Raw genomic sequence first — 20,575 nt, 5'->3', positions numbered from 1 at the left:
GTAACCATGATTCCACTCTCTACTTCTACACTGTTCTTTGGCATTGTGGATACCTTCTCACTCCATTTAGTAATGGGGTTTCTGAAGCCCCCAATATCTTTTATTTATAGTATTTGTTAATCATCAGCCTGCAAACACAGATGGTCAGCCTTGCACAGGAACTATAGCCAAGCCCCAAGGAAAACTTGTGCGCCCTCTGCTGTCACCTCCACGTCAGGACAAATGGATCTGTGTTCAGAGATCCCTTTCCAAACTACAATCCAGTTTTCAGAGGAGCTTTGCGAATTATTTCTTCATACATGCTATCTGAAAGGGACAATTCCAGATGGAAACAGAACTTTTTCTTTTCATAATGGCAAAACATCATAGGGAAAGCACTGGGAAGAAATATAGTATCAAAAGCATTGTACAGGATTGAGGGTGCAGCTCAAGGCACTTGACATGCCTAGCATGTGTGAGGCTCCAGTTTCAAAGAAACAAACAAGCAAACATTGTTGGAAGCTGGGTGTGATATGAAGGTGAACATTGGTAATCCCACCAAATCCCAGCCCTCAGAAAGCCAATCTGGTCTACATAACAAGACTTGTCTCAAAAACAGCATTGTGGGTTCAAGGTTCAAATAATTTCACCTTATGACTTCATAACTAAAGTGTTCATATGACAGGAACACTTAATATTATAAAGCTCCTTTAGAGCTTTCTCTGGCTGAAGACCTGAGAATCATGGTAACAAACAATATTTGTATAGGTTTTACAGCTTAGAGAGCTCTCACATTCATTCTTATCTAACCCTCACAGCAATCCTTTAATGGAGGGAAGAAGGCAGGCCATGCATTCCTTTTTTTTTTTTTTTTTTTTTTTTTGCCAGTCCTGGGCTTGAGCTCAGGGCCTGAGCACTGTCCTTAGACTTTCTCAAGGCTAGAGCTCTACCACTTGAGCCTCAGCACCATTTCTGGCTTTTTTCTATGTATATGGTACCGAGGAATTGAACCCGGGTCTTCGTGCATGCTAGGCAAGCACTCTACCACTAGGCCAAACTCCCGGCCCCGGCCATGCATTCTTATACTCAGCATTTTACATTCAGGAGCTTGGACTCAAATGAGATACAAGGCTATGTGTTCTACTTGGCACATTTCCACTGTTGCAACTACTGATCTGTAAAGGTTTTTATTGTTTGCTGGTCAAGGGGCTTGAAACCTCAGGGCCTGGACACTGACCCTGACCTTCTTTGTGCTCAAGGCTAGCACTCTACCACTTGAGCCACAGCACCACTTTCAGCCTTTTCTGAGTAGCTTATTGGAGATGAGAATCTCAACAGACTCTCCTGCCTTGGCTGGCCTTGAACTGCAATTCTCAGATCTCAGCTATCTGAGTAGTTAGGATTATAGGCACTAAAATTATGAGAAAACAGAATTCAAGTTCTGGAACTTTGGTAAACTTGACATTTCAGAAAGCATTCTGCTATATAACACCCCTAAATTACTTAGATAAAAGTGTTGGTAGCTGTGCAAGGTAGCTCATGCCTGTAATCCTAGCTACTCCGGAGGCTGAGATCTAAGCATAGAGATTCAAAGCCAGCCCGGGGAACTAAAAAGTCTGTGAGACTCTTTTCTCCAATTAATCACTAGAAAACCAGAGGGGTAGAGGTGTAGCTTTGAGCTGAAGAGCTCAGGGACAACGCCCAGGCACAGAGTCAAGTCTGACAACCAACGAACCAACCAAAAAAAAAATGTTGGTGTTTTTGTTTTTGTTTGTTTTTCTGGTGCTGGGGCTTGAACATGGGCTTGAGTCCTGTCCCTGAGCTTATTTTTGCTCAAGGCTAACCTCTACCACTTGAGCCATAGTTCCACTTCTGTTTTTTTGTTTTTTTTCTGTGATTAATTAGAGGTAAGAGTCTCATGGGCTTTCCTGCCCAGAATGGCTTCAAACCATGATACTCAGATCTCAACCTCCTGGGTAGCTAGGATTTAAGGCGCAAGCCACTAGTACCCAGATATTTTTAAACTATCATGTTAAACATATTGATCTGTGAGGGAAAAAAAAATCCCCAGAAGCCAAAAGATAAGCAAAATTAGAGATTTAATAAATACTGAAGCCACAGACTAACCAAAGCTTACAATGTATAAACATCAAAATATGTCACAAGAACTCATTTAAATAAATTTATTTGGCTTCACATTAAGACATATATTTATATAATTCACTACATTATAAAAGAAAAATAGGACCACCTCAGCAGATACAGAGAAAGTGTCTGATAAATTTCAATATCCACTTATCAAAATCATATACACAAAGCTTTTAGCAAGTATGAAATTGAAAAGAATATCAATTTCAACTTGATAAAGGAAATCTGACAACTAACTATGGTTGTCAATCCCCAAACTGGGGAGGTTATGGAAGGTGGATCAGGAGTTCCAGGCCAGCATGAGTTATATATACTGTGACTTTAATCTCAAAGATAAAACCACGCACAAACACACTCATATGTATTGCACTTACAATGACCAAAAATATAATAGACAGGAGAATGCAAAATATATCAGTTCTTTTTTGTATGGTTAATGGTAAATTTTACTGGAGCTTAGATCACATTTGGAGAAATTCTATCCTTATGCAAATCTCACATTTCACATTTTCCAAATATACCTTTGAGTCATCCTAATGAGAATGTCCATGACTTGTGTCTTTACTATATTTTGCAAATATCTCAAAATTTTTGATTCTGACACATATTATACAAGAAAAAAATGAAGCTTGTGTTATTTATCCAAAGTCATCTTAAGTACATGTTCTTTCCTCTGAATGTATCTTAGATTTTCTCTTTTTATTTATTTATTTTACTGATTTAAGCTACTTATTACATTAGAAATGGCATTGTTAAAGGATTTTATTAACACTGATTTTTTTTACATCATATTTCAAATGATAAGTTTAACAAACACAAGTATTCAAGAATGGAATCTCTATATGCAATCACTGACACATAAATTTAAGAACATAATTAAAATTAAGCTGAGAGTCTGTATGTCATAGATACATATAATCTCTATATCATTCCTTTAAGGAAAGAATTATAAAACTTCTCTGAAAGACACAACAAATATAAAGGAAAGGTAGTATTCACAAATACATTTGATATAGGATAAGCTGTCAATTCTCTTCAAATTGATACACAGATTTAATGCCATCTCAATAAAAATTCCAATAAGGTTTATTTTTAATGAAACTTAAGCTTATTTTTAAATCAGCAAATCCAAAAATAATTTCTGAAGAAGTGGAATAAGGTAGCGGCCTTGCCCAACCTGCTCTCAAATTTTATTTAAAAATTGTAGTAAATAATACTGCAATAAATATGTTATGCTGGTAGCTTTATTATGGCCTTTTTTATTGTCATTTGGTTAAGTGCCCAGGAGTGGGATTGTTAGGTGCCAGGGGAACTCTATGCTTAGTCTTTTGAGGAACCTCCATACGGCTTTCCAGAATGGTTAAACCAGTTTGTATACCCACCAACAGTATAGCAGCATTCCTTTTTGGCCACATCTACCAGCATCTACTATTAGTTTTCTTGATAATGGCCATTCTAATTAGGTAAGGTGGAATTTCAACGTTCTTTTGATTTGCATTTCTTTTATGGCCAGAGATGTCCATGGGCTAGTCTTATTTCCTTTTCAGAGAAGTCTTTAAGTCTTTAGCCTACGTTTTAATGAGGTGACTGTTGCTTTGAGGATTTGTTGTGGGGGATTATACACACACACACACACACACACACACTTTTTTTTTTTTTTTTTTGGCCATCGGGGCTCAGGGTCTGAGCACTGTCCTTGAGCTTTTTCAAGATTAGCGCTCTACCACTTGAGCCACAGCACTACTTCTGGCTTTTTCTATGTATGTGGTACTGAGGAATTGAACCCAGAGCTTCATGTATACTAGCCAAGCACTCTACCACTAGGTCACACTCGTGGCCCTGCGAGTTCTAAGTATATTTTAGATATAAGGCCCTTGTCTGTTGTATGGCTAGTGAAGATCTTCCAAACTATGGGCTTTCTATTCATCTTGCTCGCTATGTCTTTTGTCATATAGAAGTTCTATAGTTTAATGCAACCCCATTTATCCAACCTTTCCTTGATCTGTTATGTTTTGGGGTCCTTATTAAAGTTTTGACCTGTGCCAAGGAGCTCTAGTGTTTCTGATTCCTTCCTGTAATATTTTCAGGGTATCTGCTTTTTTTTTTTTTTGCCAGTCCTGGGCTTGAGCTCAGGGCCTGAGCACTATCCTTGGACTTTCTCAAGGCTAGAGCTCTACCACTTGAGCCTCAGCACCACTTCCGGCTTTTTTCTATATATGTGGTACCGAGGAATCGAACCCGGGTCTTCATGCATGCTAGGCAAGCACTTTAACCACTAGGCCAAACTCCTGGCCCCAGGGTATCTGCTTTTACCTCAAGGTCTTTGCCCCATTTGGAACTGATTCTGGTGCAGGGTGAGATATAAGGATCTAACATTAGTTTTCTATTTAATCAATTCTGCCAGCACCATTTGTTGAAGTGGCTGTCTATAATACATCCTATTTTCTTGGCTTCCTTATCAAAGATTAGGTGATCCTAGGTCTGTGAGTTCATTTCTGGGTCTTCAGTTCTATCCCATTGGTCCTCAGGCCTATTCCAGCATTATATACCATAGCTAAGATATGGAACCAACCCAGATGCCCCTCAGTAGATGAATGGATCAAGAAGATGTTATATATGTATACACACACACACACACACACACACACACACACACACACACACACACACACAATGGAATTCTATGCTGATCTTAAAAAGAATAGTATCTATTTGTAAGGAAATGGAAAGACTTGGAAAAAAATATTAAATGAAGTAAGACAAAACCAAAGAAACGTGTATTCCATGTTTTCCCTCATTTGTAATAATTAGTATATGTGTAGGATAGTCCCAGCAGAGGATCATATTAGCTCAACAGCTATGCATATATGACCATATAAGATGATGCTAGGCAAAATATACTCCAAAATATGGAAACAAGAGGTTTTTCTTTGTGGTTGTGATTTTTAACGTACTATGTGAAGTTATTTCTTTTTTTCTCATTCTTTCCCCTATGGTATTTGATTTTGGGTACCCTCTGTATTATATATAAATTATCTGGATTAGGGAATGGGTAGGATAACAACAAAATGATAAGACAAAGGACAAAGGGCAAACCAATGCAACAGCGATATTCTTAAAATATTATGTTGGAAATGAACTTTACAATTTGGGGGTAATGAACTGGAAGAAAGGAAAAGTGGGAGGAAAACAAGGGACGGGGTAACAATGTTCTACAAGAAATGTACTCACTACCTTATATATATAATTGTAACCCCTCTGTACATCACCTTGACAATAAAATTAATTCAAAAATAAAAAGCAAAAAAAATGTAGTAAGTGATCAATTACTCATCTTGGGATAGAAAAACAGAACAACAGGGGCCAGGAGTTTGGCCTAGTGGTAAAGTGCTTGCCTAGCATGCACAAAGACCCAGGTTTGATTCCTCAGTACCACATATATAGAAAAAAAGCCAGAGTGGTGCTGTGGCTAAAGCAGTAGAGCTCTAGCCTTGAGAAAGTCCAAGGACAGTGCTCAGGAAGCTTTGTCTGCATAGTGACAGTGATGGAAGGTGGTAGGAACTTTAAGAGATCAGAATGGAATATAATTAGGTTTGTAGAATGCCACCTTTGGGAGTAATTATATAGTTTTCAAGGACTAGTTCTCATGAGTTCTTATATTAAGAAAAGGTATGACTCCAAAACCTCTTTGCTTTTTGTCTCACCATGTGGTGTTCCCACCATAGTACCATCCACCATGTTGTGATATAGACAGTGAGGTCCTCCCCAGAAGCCAGATAAGCTCATTGGGAACTAACTACACTTCTTTATAATGTGTTCAGCCTCTCATAGTTTGTTACAGAAACAGATAGTAGATTAATGCACATATGTAACTTAATCTACACTGCAGATGTGCAAAGAAATGAGAGACTATTCAATAAGTGGTTCCAAAACAAGTGGTTAGTCATATTAGAAAGCAACACCAAGTGCCAGCAGGGGAAGATGGTGGCTGCCATGCCACAGCTGGCGTGGACCATGGAGCAGCTACACAGTGAGCAGCTGCCCAAGAAGGACAAGTTTCTGCAGGATAACGGTTCAGATTCGTTTCTGGCAGAGCATAAATTATTAGGAAACATTAAAAATGTAGCCAAGACAGCTAATAAGGACCATTTGGTTACAGCCAATAACCATCTTTTTGATAGTAAGCATTTCAAAGGTACTGAAAGTATAAGCAAAGTGTCTGAGCAAGTGAAAAATGTGAAGCTTAATGAAGATAAACCCAAAGAAACGAAGTCTGAAGAGACTCTGGATGAGGGTCCACCAAAATATACAAAATCTATTCTAAAAAAGGGAGATAAAATGAACTTTCCCAAAAAGGGAGATATTGTTCATTGCCTGATACACAGGAACACTACAGGACAGAACTGTTTTGTATACTAATATTCAAACAAGTTCAAAGAAGAAGAAAAGTGCCAAGCCGTTAAGTTTTAAGGTTGGAGTAGGTAAAGTTATCAGAGGGTAGGATGAAGCCCCTTTGACTATTAGTAAAGGAGAAAAGGCTCGACTGGAGATTGAACCAGAATGGCTTATGGAAAGAAAGGACAGCCTGATGCCAAGATTCCACCAAATGCAAAACTCATTTTTGAAGTGGAATTAGTGGACATCGATTAAAACAGTGCTTCAGATCTGAAGAAATCAAACAATAATAGGACTTGGCCTTGAAATTTAGGTTGGAATAGTCAACTGGAAAACCCAAGGAGTTAAGACGTGTTTATACTTGATACCAATTTTTGAGAAATTCAATTCCATGTATCTAAACTATTTTGGTATAGCTGTGTAAAATACTGGTTGAGGAGTACTTTTTCCTTTTACTTCATGTTGTAATCTAAAAGGCTCAATAAAAACTTACCAACTATCTTTAAAAAAAAAAAAAAGAAAGGAAGAAAGAAAGCAACAACTGCAAGTCTAGCTATTCAAAAGGCTGAGATCTGAAAATTGTTCTTCAAAACCAGCCTGAGTAGGAAAGTCCATGAGATTTTACTATCCAGTTAATCACACATACAAACATATTCACAAAAATGCCAGAACTGGAGCTATGGTTCAGCGGTAGAGCTCTAACCTTGAGTGAAATAACTCAGAGACAGTTACCAAAGCCATGAATTCAAGCCACAGGACAAGCATGTGCATGTGCACACATACACACCATCACAAACCACCACCACCACCACCAACAACAACAACAAAATGGATCTCTAATCAATCCTGTACCTAAAATCAATTCTACAATTAAAAATTTAAATGGAAAAAGCGTAATTATAAAGCTTTCGGGGTGGGGGGGAGAATAACTTTCGGGGTGGGGGGGAGAATAACTTTAAGACATTAAGTTAAGGTTTCCTCAAACAAGAACCCAAGAAGTTCTAAACTTAAGAAAAATATTTTATCATATTTAAATTGAATTTCTCTTCAGTAACAAGCTCCAAGTTTGGAGAAGTTTTGAAATACATTAGGATGAGGTGTGGTTTATAAAGAAAAAGTCTCTAGGCAGGCGTGGTAGCTCACGCCTGTAATCCTAGCTACTCAGGAGGCTGAGATCTGAGGATCAAGGTTCAAAGCCAGCCTGGGCACAAAAGGACCTGAGACTCTTATCTCCAATTAACCTCTAGGAAAATGGGAAGTGGGGCTTGGCAGTAGGGCAGTAGCCTTGAGCTGAAGAGCTCAGGGACAAGGCCCAGACCCAGGGGTAGGGTGGTAGGCTTGAGCTGAAAAACTCAGGGACAGCACCCAGGCCAGTTCAAGCCCCATGACTCACAAAAAAAACCAAAAAACAAAAAACCTCTAGAAACATTCTGCAGTCAGCAAGAAAAACAGTCCAATAGGAAAAGAATAAAAACACAGCACAGGAACAAAACACAAAGGGCTAAAAACATTACAAGTGATATCTAACAGTAATATGAAAATACATAATGATAACACTATGAGATATAATTTTAAACTTGCTACCCAAAAAATTGCAGAAATACAAGTTCAGGCAAGAATGTGAAGTAATGAGAAGTCTTATATTCTGTTGATGAGGAATATAAAGTCAATACAGTATTTCCTAATAAAGTTGCAGATGTACATACTTTATAATCCAGTAATTCAATGCCTAGGTACACTCTGTAGTAAACAAGAGTTATAAAATGATCCATAAGATTCTTACCCATCAACCCCCAACAGTTGTATATATTCCACGCTGATGATTCTTGTGAGTAATATGCTTCCTTGATTAGGTTACTTTTATATAGCAGAACTTAAAGAAAGACAACTTCTATTGGCATTGAAGAAGCAATTGTCATGTTGTGAAAAGAACAATGTGGCAAAGCACAGTGGGCAACCTGTAGAAGCTTAAGACCTCAGCAAGGAACTTAATCCTCTCAACAGCTAGAGATGGATGGGTAGAAGACCCAGTGGCTCAGATGAGATTGCAGCTCTAGCTGACATCATTTCAGGCTGCTAAGACCTGAGCAGAGAGGCAAGCTCTTCAGTGTTAAAGTTTCTGCCTTGCAAGACTTTGAGATAATAATAAACAAGTTTTAATTTAAGCTATTAGGTTTGTGACAATTTTTTATGCACCAAGTGAAAACTACTATACTCTTGAACAAATGTAAGAATGTCTATAGCACTTTTCTAGACTTTTTCTTCCCCCATCTCTGAATATTAATTGTAGAAAGGGGTTTCATTCATACCTGAATATACTGCAACATTGATCAAATCATCACTATTGTAGTTTCTTATACCTTTCCTCACCTTTTAAAACAATTTAGCAACTTTAATATAGTTCTCTTTTATCTCTTTTTCCTCTCTCTCTCTCTCTCTCTCTCTCTCTCTCTCTCTCTCTCTCTCTCTCTCTCTCTCTCTTTGGCTTTGTTTGAAACAGGAGCTCACTATGTAATCCACGCTGGCCTAGGCCTCATGATCCTCCTGTCATGGCCTCCCAAGTGTTGGGATTACAGGATTACAGGAATGTACCATCATGTCTAGCTCTACGATCCCTCTCTCTCTCTCTCTCTCTCTCTCTCTCTCTCTCTCTCTCTCTGTCTCTCTCTCTCTCTCTCTCTCTCTGTCTCTCTCTCTCTCTCTCTGTCTCTCTCTCTCTCTCTGTGTCTCTGTCTCTCTTTACAAGTCCTGGAGCTTGAACTTAAGACCTGAGCACTGTCCTTGGGCTTTTATCTCAAGGCCAGCACGCTACCACTTGAGCTACAGTACCTCTTCTGTTTTTTTCTGCGTATATAGTACCTAAGAATCAAACTCAGGGCTTCGTACTAGGCCCAAACTCCTAGCCCCTGGCCTGCTACTGTTCTAAAACACTATCGTCTCTTATTTGGACCAATGCAACAGTCCCATCTCTTTGCAATTTTTACTGTCTCCTTGCAGTACATTCTCCACACTATAGTCACAGTGATCTCATTATAATATAAATTAGATCACGCTGCTGCAATCCTCAGCGCCTCCAATGGTATTCCATCACAACAGAATAAAATCCCAATTTCTATCATGACCTGCAAAGCCATGATACATGACTTTGTTTTCACTTCCCTCTCATACACTAAAGAGCCACATAGACTCTGACCACTTTAAAAACAAGCCATGAGCACTCTGTGCTTGAGCATCCCATTCTGTGGATACTACCTTACCGTGGATCTTTATAGATCAATTCCTCATCAATCAAGGCTCAGCTTAAAAGTCCCTCTGTGAAGAGGTCTCTGATCACTCTAGCTAAACCAGGGATCCCAATCATGCTCTATTACCACACCCGGGTTTTTCTTCCAACACTTATCACTACCTGAAAATTATCATTTTTTAAAAAAATCTGTAATATATAAAATACTAGATGCTGTCAATCTCCTCCCTTATATATAGTAACCTATTCACTGTACACTATTATGAAAATAATTAGGTATTGAATGATCACTTGTGGACAGACTCAAATCTGTCTTTACACAAATGTTCATATTTAATAGCTTCAGTGTTTTATTTATACTATGCTTCTTTAAGCAAAGCATATGCCTTTAAAATACTATGACTATGTTTAAGCATTCTATAAACATAAAAGACAAAGAATGGGGGGAGATGCTTTATACCCAAAATTAGAGAAGTTGCTTCCAAATCATATACTGTTTCTGTCCAGATCATTTTACCTCCAATATATGGAAAGTATCTACAGATAGAACTCTTCAGGATTTAAGTCTTTAAAATTATTTCTTCTTACAAATACCGTGGTTTCCTATTGACTTAAAAAGTAAGGGGGTACTAAATCTGCATTTACGCTAAAAGTAATAGGCTGTTGATAATATATCGATACATAGGTCATTCATTCATCAAACATAGATACTAGCCACATCTCAAGCATCTGGTACTAAAGTTCCAGAATAGTATTGCTCCATTAGAATTAGAATAATTCTAATATATTGCCATGACCATATGCAGAGAAACACAAAGACATCCAAGTCTACTTTACTGGAGGGTGAGGGAAAATGTCAAGTCAAGACAGCCAGGAAGAACACTGAGATAAGAGAATAGGAAAGGAGCTCCAGTATAGTGACATACCGACTTGAAAGAGCAGGAGAACATCAGAACCAGAAGAGCAAACATCCAAAGAGATAAGGATAAAAATGTGAGCAAGATAATAGAATGGTCTATGCCCTACACCAAGAGATTCTGATCCATTCTATGTGAACCCTTAGGGTTTTATATGTGTATCAAGGAATACAAAAACAGGATTTTCTCCAGAGAAAATATTTTAGGTTCAATTTGATTTAAAAAAAAAAATCTATAAGGGGCTGGGATTGTGGCCTAATGGTAGAGTGCTTGCCTAGAATGCACAAAGACCCAGGTTCAATTCCTTGGTACCACATACATAGAAAAAAAAAGCCAGAAGTGGTGCTGTGGCTCAAGCATTAGAGCACTAGCCTTGAGAAAGCCCAAGGACAGTGCTCCACCCCTGAGTTCACTCCCCAGGACTGGCAAAAAAAAAAAAATCTATGAAAAATTTAACAAAAGGATATTATGTGTAATCCAGAGCACCATTTTTTCCTTGGTATCACAGGATTTCAGTTTACACATTTGTGATTAGGAATGCTCTACAATAACTTCTATCATTAGTCATTTATGCAATAGTGACTAACGTATGTAACTGATGCCAAGGACAAGTGAAGGTCAAATACCATCCTAACACAGTGAATTAAAGGTCTTGCAAAGGTTTTAACATAGAAAGGGGCAATGCGTAATCTCTTAACATTAGGGCAACATGGATGTTACTTTAAGGAAATCTATACAATGGAGGACAGGAACAGATTCATTTTTAGGATTTTTTTAGGACCAGTAAAATAATCTCTTTAGTTGTGCTTCATTTAACTTACAAATGTTTTGCATAAAAACATAAAACTAAATGTTTACCTAGGTTTATATTTGGATATATTTAACATACTGAAAATATTATAAACTAACAACGGAAGGAAGATCTTGTATATGGATTCAGTTTGTGAAATTCTGCTGAATGAGTGGGAATCAATTAAAGACTATAACGCAAAAATGATAGCTTTGTGCTTCTAGAAAAATCACTCTGGAAGAAATGTGTGATGCTGGAATTTTTTTAAAAAAACAAAGTAAAAGGGAGATGGATAATGTAGTCAGAATGCTACTTAACCATGTGATAAAAATGGTCAGGACCTAAATTTTGAAATAGTTATAAAACAGTTTAGAAATAGATAAAAGTTAAAATATCAAAGATTTGTCTGTGTGGGTAGAGTCCGGAATAATTCTTCTTTGGGTAACTTGGTGATAAAATAAAGACTACAGGAAGACATGAGGCAAGGAGGAAAGAAGAGAGATGATGAATTCAATTCAGCAATGATTTGAATTTCATTTCAGCCAAAGAAAATCCAGTTATTTTTTCCTGAGTTCCAGTTTTCTCAGTGACAGCTGCATCCATGAATTACCAAATTAACTATTGTAGCACTCTCTAAAAATACACAAAGCACTCCACAGTATGCTGTAAACAAGTCATGAAAAATCAGCAAATGCCAGGCTCTGAAGGAAATGCAGAAGATTAAAGAGAAAAATGCCTTTTTTTTTTTTTTGCTAAACACTGAAAATGTGACCCAGCACCTACATTCCAGTATTGTACTTTTTTCACTTGCCAATCAGACACAATCATTTTCCCTGAACACCTAGAAACGAAAGGTAGCATGCCAAGTCCTCGGAGAGACACCAACACCGCCCTCGACAGATTCAAAGCGACCTCAGGTTCATGGAAACTTAGTGCAATGGGACTTTGAACACAGAGGCGGGGCTCGTTATACGTTATCTACCTCTCACTTAAAGAATCTGAATTATTTTAGGCAGACCGGTGAGAATGTAAGCATTTTGTATTTTATCCCCTACAAGGAAAAAGAAAGAAGGGCGAGGAAGGAAACGCAGCAATCCTTGCAAACCCAGCCAGAATCCTCTCAGGCCAGAGTGGGGCGGGCCTTGGGGGAAAAGCCAAGTCTAGTTTGGAGGAAAATCCAGCGCCTTCCGCCACCAATCATGATACAACAGCATGGCTTGAATAGTCAACCTCGTCCCGGCGTCCAGCATTGCGCAGAACTGAAAAGCCCGCGGGGCGTACCTGTGGAGGGCCACGGTCGACACCGCGCCCCTTTGGGTACTGGGCGTCCGGGAGCGAGCCTGGGCTTACGGGAGTCGGGGAACCAGGGCGCTAAGGGAGGGGTTCCAGAGGGGACGGCACCACGAGACCAGAAGACGCGCCACGAGGCGGCAGCAAAGCATCCCGAGGTCGCCTCGGGCGTCGCGCACACTCCCGGAAGACGCTCCGGAGCGACTCCGCCCCGGGCCCTCCGGCGCAACTTGACTTCCCGCTCTAGAGGCGGGAACGCGCTGTGCAGATGGAGCGCTCGTGCAACCCCTGGTCCTCGCTGCCTGATGGGAAATGTAGTTCTGGAAACGAAGCCTGAGCGCGTGCGAACTACATTTCCCGGTGAGATTGAAGCTACGGCACGCCAAGAGGGTCAAGGGGCGTGGCCTCACAGCCCCAGCTGTTGCTTGAGAAAAGAGGCCAGTGAGGAAGTTTCTGGTCTTTCCCTTTTATCTGCGCTCCGGCCGGACCACTTTACTTTCCCTCGCCTGGCCTCCAGGTGCCGGGTGCCGGATGCCCGCATCCAGCATCCGTTTTTCCATGTGGTTGGAAGATGGCAACTGTAGTGCCACGCAGAACTGAAGGGGCTCTCGGACCCCCGCGCTCGGCCTGCGTCCCCACGGGCTCGACCCGGAAGCCCAATGTGTGCCTCCGGCTGAGTCGCCGAGCGCTCGGCTTCTTCGCGCGCGATGCGGGCGTCGGGCTGAGGACGAACCTGAGCATCCTGAGGGAGCTCGTGTGCCAGGTGACCACGCGCAGGCCACCCGGACCACTCTAGGCCGAGCCTTCTGCTCTGGCAGGGAGTTTTTCTGAGCCAGGGCGCCGTCTTAGGTGGTCACTTGTGAGGGGGTATAAATAAGGGAAACGGGAGTAGTGTGCAGTGTGCTCGAGATCAGTACATAGGCGTTAAGAAGGGCTCCAGATCGTTTCCTTTCGAGCTTTTTTAATGCTTTCCTGCAAACTATCGTTTTAAAGATCCAGCTCCCCAATAAACCAAGCATGAGGCCCGGACGTGGGAGAATTAAAAAATAGTGCTTTGAAATAGCGCATGTGAAATTACCTTGAAAATGATAAGTTTTACTATCCAAGTTAAAATGAATGCAAGTGGGGCTGTGGCTCAAGGGGTAGAGCGGTAGCCTTGAGCTGAAGCGCTCAGGGATAACGTCCAGGCCCAGAGTTCAAGTCCCACGACCAATAAATAACTAAATAACGAGTTCATTACTAAACCGAAATTCCTTGTCTTTCAGGAGAGCACTACATTTAAGAATGTGTGGACAACTCATTCCAAGACACCGATAGCCTATGAGAGGGGAAGAATATATTTTAACAATTATCGATGCTGTGTCAGCAGGTAATCTTCAGTGACCATTTTTATGTAGAACTATATGCCCACTTAGTGTTTAGTCAAATAGAAAAATTTTAACAACTAAATAAAACTAGGAGCTAGGTGTTAGTGGCTTATGCATGTAATACTAGCTACTCAAGAGATTGAGGTCTGAGAATTGTTCTAAAGCCAGGCTGAGCAAACAGGCAGAAGTAGAAGTGTGGCTCATGTGGTAGAGTGAAAGCCAAACCAGCTGGAGGCCCTGAATTGAGGCCCCAGTACTTGAGCGTGGGTAGACAACACGTGCAGGCACACACACATCACTAAGGGATAAAATGCAAGTAATTAAGAAAAATCTTAGATGCAGATTTCATCTTGGAAATACCAGCTTTGAACTAAAATTATAGTACAGGAAAGATGATACATTGCTCAAAATACTATATATATATATATATATATATATATATATATATATATATATATATATAATTTAGAGACATCAGGTGCTGTTGGCTCATACTTGTAATCGTGACTACTCAGGAGATTGAGATATAAGGATCACTGTTCAACTACTTTATAATTTTTAAATACTGGAGGCAGCAGGGCAGGAAAGTTGGTGAGACTATCTTGAAGAAACTACCCAAAAAAGCCAGAAGTTGAGCTGTAGGTCAAGTAGCAGTGTGCTAGTCTTGAGCCCAAAAGTTCAGGGATAGTTCCACTCTGTGAATTCAAGCCCCAAGAGCAACACACACATAACACACGACACAGGAAAGCTGCTTGAATCTGGCAACAGTGGTCTGTGCTTAGAATCTTAAATACTGAAGAACACTGGGATGCAAAGGATCATTGTTTAGAACTAGCCAGGGCAGAAAAGTCCGAGAGACTTCATCTCTAAAATAACTATGCCAGAAGCATGGCTCAAGTGCTAGCTCCTCAGCTGAGCAAGTATGAGTCCCTGAGTTCAAATCTTGGTACAGGAAAAAAAAAAAAAGCTGCTTATTAAATAATTAGAGGCTACTGTAGAGAGTATATCTGAATTTGCTAAGTGCTTTCTATAAGTGAAAATATTTCAAAGGCATAGTATTTCTAAGTCCAAAATCAATGTGAGGCTAAGGGAATTTCCCAATAAACCTTCTATCCTTCTAGCCACTTATTGCATATATTAAAGAACTATCAAGAGTTGCAACTCTTGTACTTCTCCCTTTATCTCATTTCTAAGTATGTGAAAACATATTCTAAACATACATACTAAAATTTACATCTCTAAAAAATTACAGATGGGGCCAGGAGTTTGGCCTAGTGGTAGAGTGCTTGCCTAGCATGCATGAAGACCCTGGTTTGATTCCTCAGTATCACATACATAGAAAAAAGTCAGAAGTGGTGCTGAGGCTCAAGTGGTAGAGCTCTAGCCTTGAGAAAGTCCAAGGACAATGCTCAGGCCCCGAGCTCAAGCCCAGGACTGACAAAAAAATAATACTAATAAATAAAAAATTATAGGCATCTCTTTCTTTTTTTGTTGCCCATCCTAGGACTTGAACTCAGCACCTACATGCTATCTCTGCCCTTTTTTGCTTAAGGCTAGTGCTCTGCCACTTGAGCAACAGCTCACAATTCCACTTCCAGTTTTTTTTCCACTGGTTAATTGGAGATAAATTGCCTCACAGACTTTCCTGCCTAAGGTGGCTTCAGACTGAACCTTAGGGTCCAGCAGCCTGAGTAGCTAGGATTATGGGCATGAGCTACTGGAGGCTGGCTCAGCATTTTCTTTTTTTAAGAGCTTTATTAAGATATTCATGCACCATTTTATTTATTGTGCAGCTCAACAATTGTTACATAAACACAATCATTTTCGTAGTTAATTTTATATTTTTATTGTTACACAGAATAAGCCAAGAAGATAAAATCTGCTATAATCTTGTAAATTGAAATCCCAAGATAAGAATTTTTTTTTTTGTCAGTGGTGGGACTTGAACTCTGGGCTTGGGCACTGTGCCTGAGCTCTTCAGCTCAAGGCTACCGCTCTACCACTTGATCCACAGCACCACTTCCCCAAAAGATCAGAATTTCTAAAGTCCGAAATCCTTAAACTGATAGTTCTACTAGATTAAAATTGCAGATGTTGAAATCACAAAAGTTTGGATTTTCAGGAAGCCAAAATCCTTAAGACTAATTTCCATTGAAAAAAAGAGGAGACCTAAATCATTCTAGAAAGCAGATAAATGTGATTATTATTTTTTTTGTCCACAGACAACCATAGGTAATACAGTACCTAGGTTCAGAGTATTCCTAGGTTTAGAATCTGCCTAATTTGCCCTTCTTTTATAACATCAATGCAATTTGCTTTACTTATCTTAGCTGAAATTATCCAAGTGCCTTGTTGCTGATTTTATTTTGAACAACTTTTTTTAAGCAATAAAAATTAAGAAAAATGAGATTTTTGTCTTCATTCCTGCTTCAGTATTCTTCTGTTCTTTGGGTAGGCTTGAGTTTATGTGTGTGTGTGTGTGTGTGTGTTGGGGGATTGGGACTCATCTGGCTTTTTTATTCAAGACTAGCACTCTCCCAGTTAAGCCACACTCCCACTTCTGGATTTTTTTGTTGTTGTTGTATTGTGGATTATGGGGCTTGAACTCTCAACCTGGGTTTGTCTCTGGGCTCTTCAGCTGAAGGCTACCACCTTACCCCTGGAGCCACAGTGTCCTTCCCATTTCCTAGTGGTTAATTGGAGATAAGAGTCTTACAGAATTTAGTTCTGCGGGCTGGCTTTGAACTGTGATTCTCATATCTCAGCCTCCTGAGTAGCTAGGATTATAGGCGTGAGCTATCGCACCTGGCTCCAGTATATTCTCAACTTTTGCTTCTCTGAGAAAGTAATATTTCTCCTTTATCCTTGATTATTTCCCTCATTACAGAAACTATGTTGAAGGTTTTTGTTTATTCTTTTAACATTTCAGATACTTCATTCCACTCTACTTTTTTGTTTGAATGATCTCTAAAGGGAAGTTCTATGTAATTTTTTGTTGTTGTTTTGCCAGTCCTAGGGCTTGGTCTCAGGGCCTGGGCATTGTCCCTGAGCTTTTTCTGTTCAAGGCTAGCACTCTACCACTTGAGCCACAATGCCACTTGGAGCTTTTTCTGTTTATATGGTAGTGAGGAATCAAGTTCAGAGCTGTATACATGCTAGGTAAGCACTCTACCACTAAGCCACATTCCAGGCCCCATGTAATTCTTATTCTTATTTCTCTGTAGTACAGTATTAGTACATTTTATTCTTTGACTACCTTGAAGATACTATATTTTTAAATGTGATTATTTCTTTTTTTGTTTTTTTTTTTTGGTAGTCCTGGGTTTGAGCTCAGGGCCTGAGCACTGTCCTTGGGCTCTCTCAAGGCTAGAGCTCTACTACTTGAGCCTCAGTACCATTTCTGGCTTTTTTTCTATGTATGTGGTACCGAGGAATCGAACCTGGGTCTTTGTGCATGCTAGGCAAGCACTCTACCACTAGGCCAAACTCCCAGCCCCAAATGTGATCATTTCTTAAAAATACATTGTTTACTGTTTTTCCAGCTTCTTTGATATTGAATTGTGGCTTAATATCTGTCGCTTTTGGAAAATTTTGTTCCATTATTGTTTCAGTGATTTTTGGTCTTGTTTATGTGCTATTGTCATATATATAATATTTCATCTACTACTAGCCAGACATGATCAGAAGAAATTAAACAACATATTCAAGGATTATAGCATAGCTGTATTACATCTTTTCTAATGTTCCATTTTTCTTCTTTATTTTATTTTATTTATTTATTTTTTGCCAGTCCTGGGCCTGAGCACTGTCCTTGGGCTTTCTCAAGGCCAACACTCTACCACTTGAGCCACCACACTATGTGGTACCAAGGAATTGAACCCAGGTCTTTGTGCATGCGAGGCAAATACTCTACCACTAGGCAAAACTCCCAACCCCTTATTTGATTTTTCTTGAATACTGTTTTCTTAATTTTCTTTCTTTTTTTTCTCCCTAGTTTAGGAGTTTCTGTTGGTCTGTCTTCAAGCGTGTTTATTCTTCAGTTACATCTAGTTTACTGATAACTAATCTGAGGCATTCTTGTCTTAATAGTATTTTTTTATTTCTAGCATGTCTTTTAAATTTTGGCAAGTATTTTCTCCTTTCCATTTAATTTGCTTATCTCTTCTTGTTGTTGCCTTCTTTGCCCTTTAGAATTCTCAGCAGATGAATTGTAGTTATTTGAAGTTCCTGATCTGGTCATATCTAAGTTTGATTCTAATACTTGCTTTGTCTCTTCAAGTTTTGTGTTTTGATTTTTAGTGTACCTTGTAATTTTATTAATTTTACAAAACCTATAATATCTGAATTAACAAATGACAATCCATACATCTGCTTCTGAATTCAGTCTGTTGTGCCCTTTAGAAAATTCCACCATATTGATGACAGAGAAAGGAAATGGAAAATAATGTGCTATTTTCATGCAATTTGGTTTCAGGGATCTCCCTAAATGGGTCTCAGTAACTTCTAGATGTACCTAAAAGGCAATGTAAGAATTATTGAACAAAAATTTAGTTTTTTTAGCAAAATTGTGTATTTAATGTCTTCTAAGAACATTCATTGGTGTAATTTTGTTGTTGGTAGTAATAAAAACTATCTGATACATTAAGTAAAAAAAATTGAGGTAGGGAATTTAGAGTGCTTTCCTAGCATGCATGAAAAAAATTAGCAGGATTCAGTTTTGTTTTTTAGGGTTTTTTTGCCATTGTTGGGGTTTGAACTCAGGGCCTGGGCGCTGTCCTTGTACACATTTTGCTCAAGAATAGCACTTTGCCACTTGAGCCACAGTGCCACTTCTGGCTTTTTCTGTGGTATGTGGTACTGAGGAATTGAGTGCATGGTCGGCAAGCACTCATCACTGGGCCGCACTTCTGGCCCAGGGTTTCATTTCTTTTAAGCCACTTGACAGATGATAATTTCCAAATTGAAAAAAATAATCAGCATTTGAGATTGATCATAAGTGTAAGAAGGTTCCTTCCAGCTGTTTTGCTGACTCTGTAAAGTAAAACCTGAGCAATGAAAGCTGAGCAACGCTAACTAGCATTAGACTTTCTCTCAGGGTAGAACTGCCACTTTGTAAAGAGGAATAAGGCCAACCAGGGACCTAGTTTTCTCAGCCATGTTTTACCTAACATAGCCTCCATTTCATGAATGAGGCCTAGACATGAAAAAGGAGCCCCATCTCTTGATTACAGTAATCTAGGACTCAGCTCCAGCAAGCACATGGCAAAGGCCTGGATTAAAAGTGCCCCTCCTAGAGTGAGAGTGCTTTGGAAGTAGAGAAGAAAGGGAGTCCTGAGCTCTTGTCTGCCACAGTTTGGAGTTTTCTTACCATCTGAACAGAACTGGGAGAGCTTTTAAGAGAAGGCTGAGCTTGTTCAGGTTCAAACACCACATACTCCCACAATTTATGCAGAGCTCTTGAATAAAGGTGTGTCCCCAGAACCATTTCCAGAGACTAGGTGGTTATCTTTTTGTAATTTTTATCAATTTAACTGAAAAGAATTCTTTACAAACCCCTTCACATGTCATGTTCAAAGTGAAACTCTAGACATTTTCTGATAGGAATATAATGTCATCACATCTACCAAAAATAACTATAACTGGGGCCAGGAGTTTGGCCTAGTGATAGTGTGCTTGCCTAGCATGCATGAAGACCCAGGTTTGATTCCTTAGTACCACATATATAGAAAAGCTGGAAGTGGTGGTTTGCCTTAAGTGGTAGAGCACTAGCCTTGAGAAAGCCCAAGGACAGTGCTCAGGCCCTGAAATCAGTCCCCAGAACTGGCAAATAAATAAATAAATAAATAACCATAATTGATACCACTTAATTCCTACTTCATAACTTTCCCAAACTGGATATACTAGTCTTAATTTTTTTTAAGTTAAATAAATAAATGATTTATATATTAACGGTATATAATATAGTGTTGTTCTCAAGGCTATAGCACTCTACCTCTTGAACCACATCTTTACTTTTGGCTTTGCTAGTGATTAATTGGAGATAAGAGTCTCATGGTCTTGTCTGCCTGCACTGACTTTGAACCTCCATCTTCATAGCTCAGCTTCCTGAGTATCTAGATTGCAGGTATGAGCCCCTGGGGCCCAACTATAATGTAATTCTTTTAACAGACCATTGAGGGGTATTTTACCCATAGTTTAGTGTCACATATAAAGAATGTCGATACTTTGATTCTTGTGAAATTGTTTGATTTTAGCCTTTGAATAGAAAATATCAAAGGTGAATTAAAAGTTATCCTAAAAATGTTTTAGCAGTAGTTACATTGTAAAGTTCATCCTTTGAAAACAAATAGAGAGAGAGAGCTGGGCACTGATGGCTCACACCAGCAATTTTAACTACTCAGGAGACTGAGATCTGAAGGGTTTCAGTCCAGAGTCAACCGTGGCA

General features: G+C 39.3%; 2 protein-coding genes and 1 pseudogene across 3 annotated transcripts in view; 2 read left to right on the top strand and 1 right to left on the bottom strand.

The window, feature by feature from the left end:
- Positions 1-13,036, bottom strand: part of Mettl8 (methyltransferase 8, tRNA N3-cytidine) — an 86,693-nt gene extending 73,657 nt beyond the window's left edge. The window contains exon 1 of the mRNA XM_090342650.1: positions 12,755-13,036. The gene's annotated coding sequence lies outside the window, so the exon portion shown is untranslated. The remainder of the gene's footprint in view (positions 1-12,754) is intronic.
- LOC150056219 (peptidyl-prolyl cis-trans isomerase FKBP3 pseudogene) lies at positions 6,109-6,789 on the top strand (annotated as a pseudogene).
- Positions 13,037-13,173: 137 nt separating the features above from the next.
- Dcaf17 (DDB1 and CUL4 associated factor 17) overlaps positions 13,174-20,575 on the top strand; it is a 38,396-nt gene continuing 30,994 nt past the window's right edge. For both annotated transcript variants that reach the window (XM_090342649.1, XM_090342648.1), the window contains exons 1-2: positions 13,174-13,526; positions 14,029-14,132. In XM_090342649.1, the coding sequence (XP_090198775.1) occupies positions 13,335-13,526; positions 14,029-14,132 (296 nt within the window). In that variant the 5' untranslated portion in view covers positions 13,174-13,334. The remainder of the gene's footprint in view (positions 13,527-14,028; positions 14,133-20,575) is intronic.

Source organism: Megascapheus bottae, chromosome 12 (assembly GCF_031878675.1).
Source record: "Megascapheus bottae isolate mThoBot1 chromosome 12, mThoBot2.hap1, whole genome shotgun sequence".
NCBI classification, from domain to species: Eukaryota; Metazoa; Chordata; class Mammalia; order Rodentia; family Geomyidae; genus Megascapheus; species Megascapheus bottae.
Note: the sequence above shows the minus strand (reverse complement) of the source record. Positions and strands in the feature narration are given on the sequence as shown.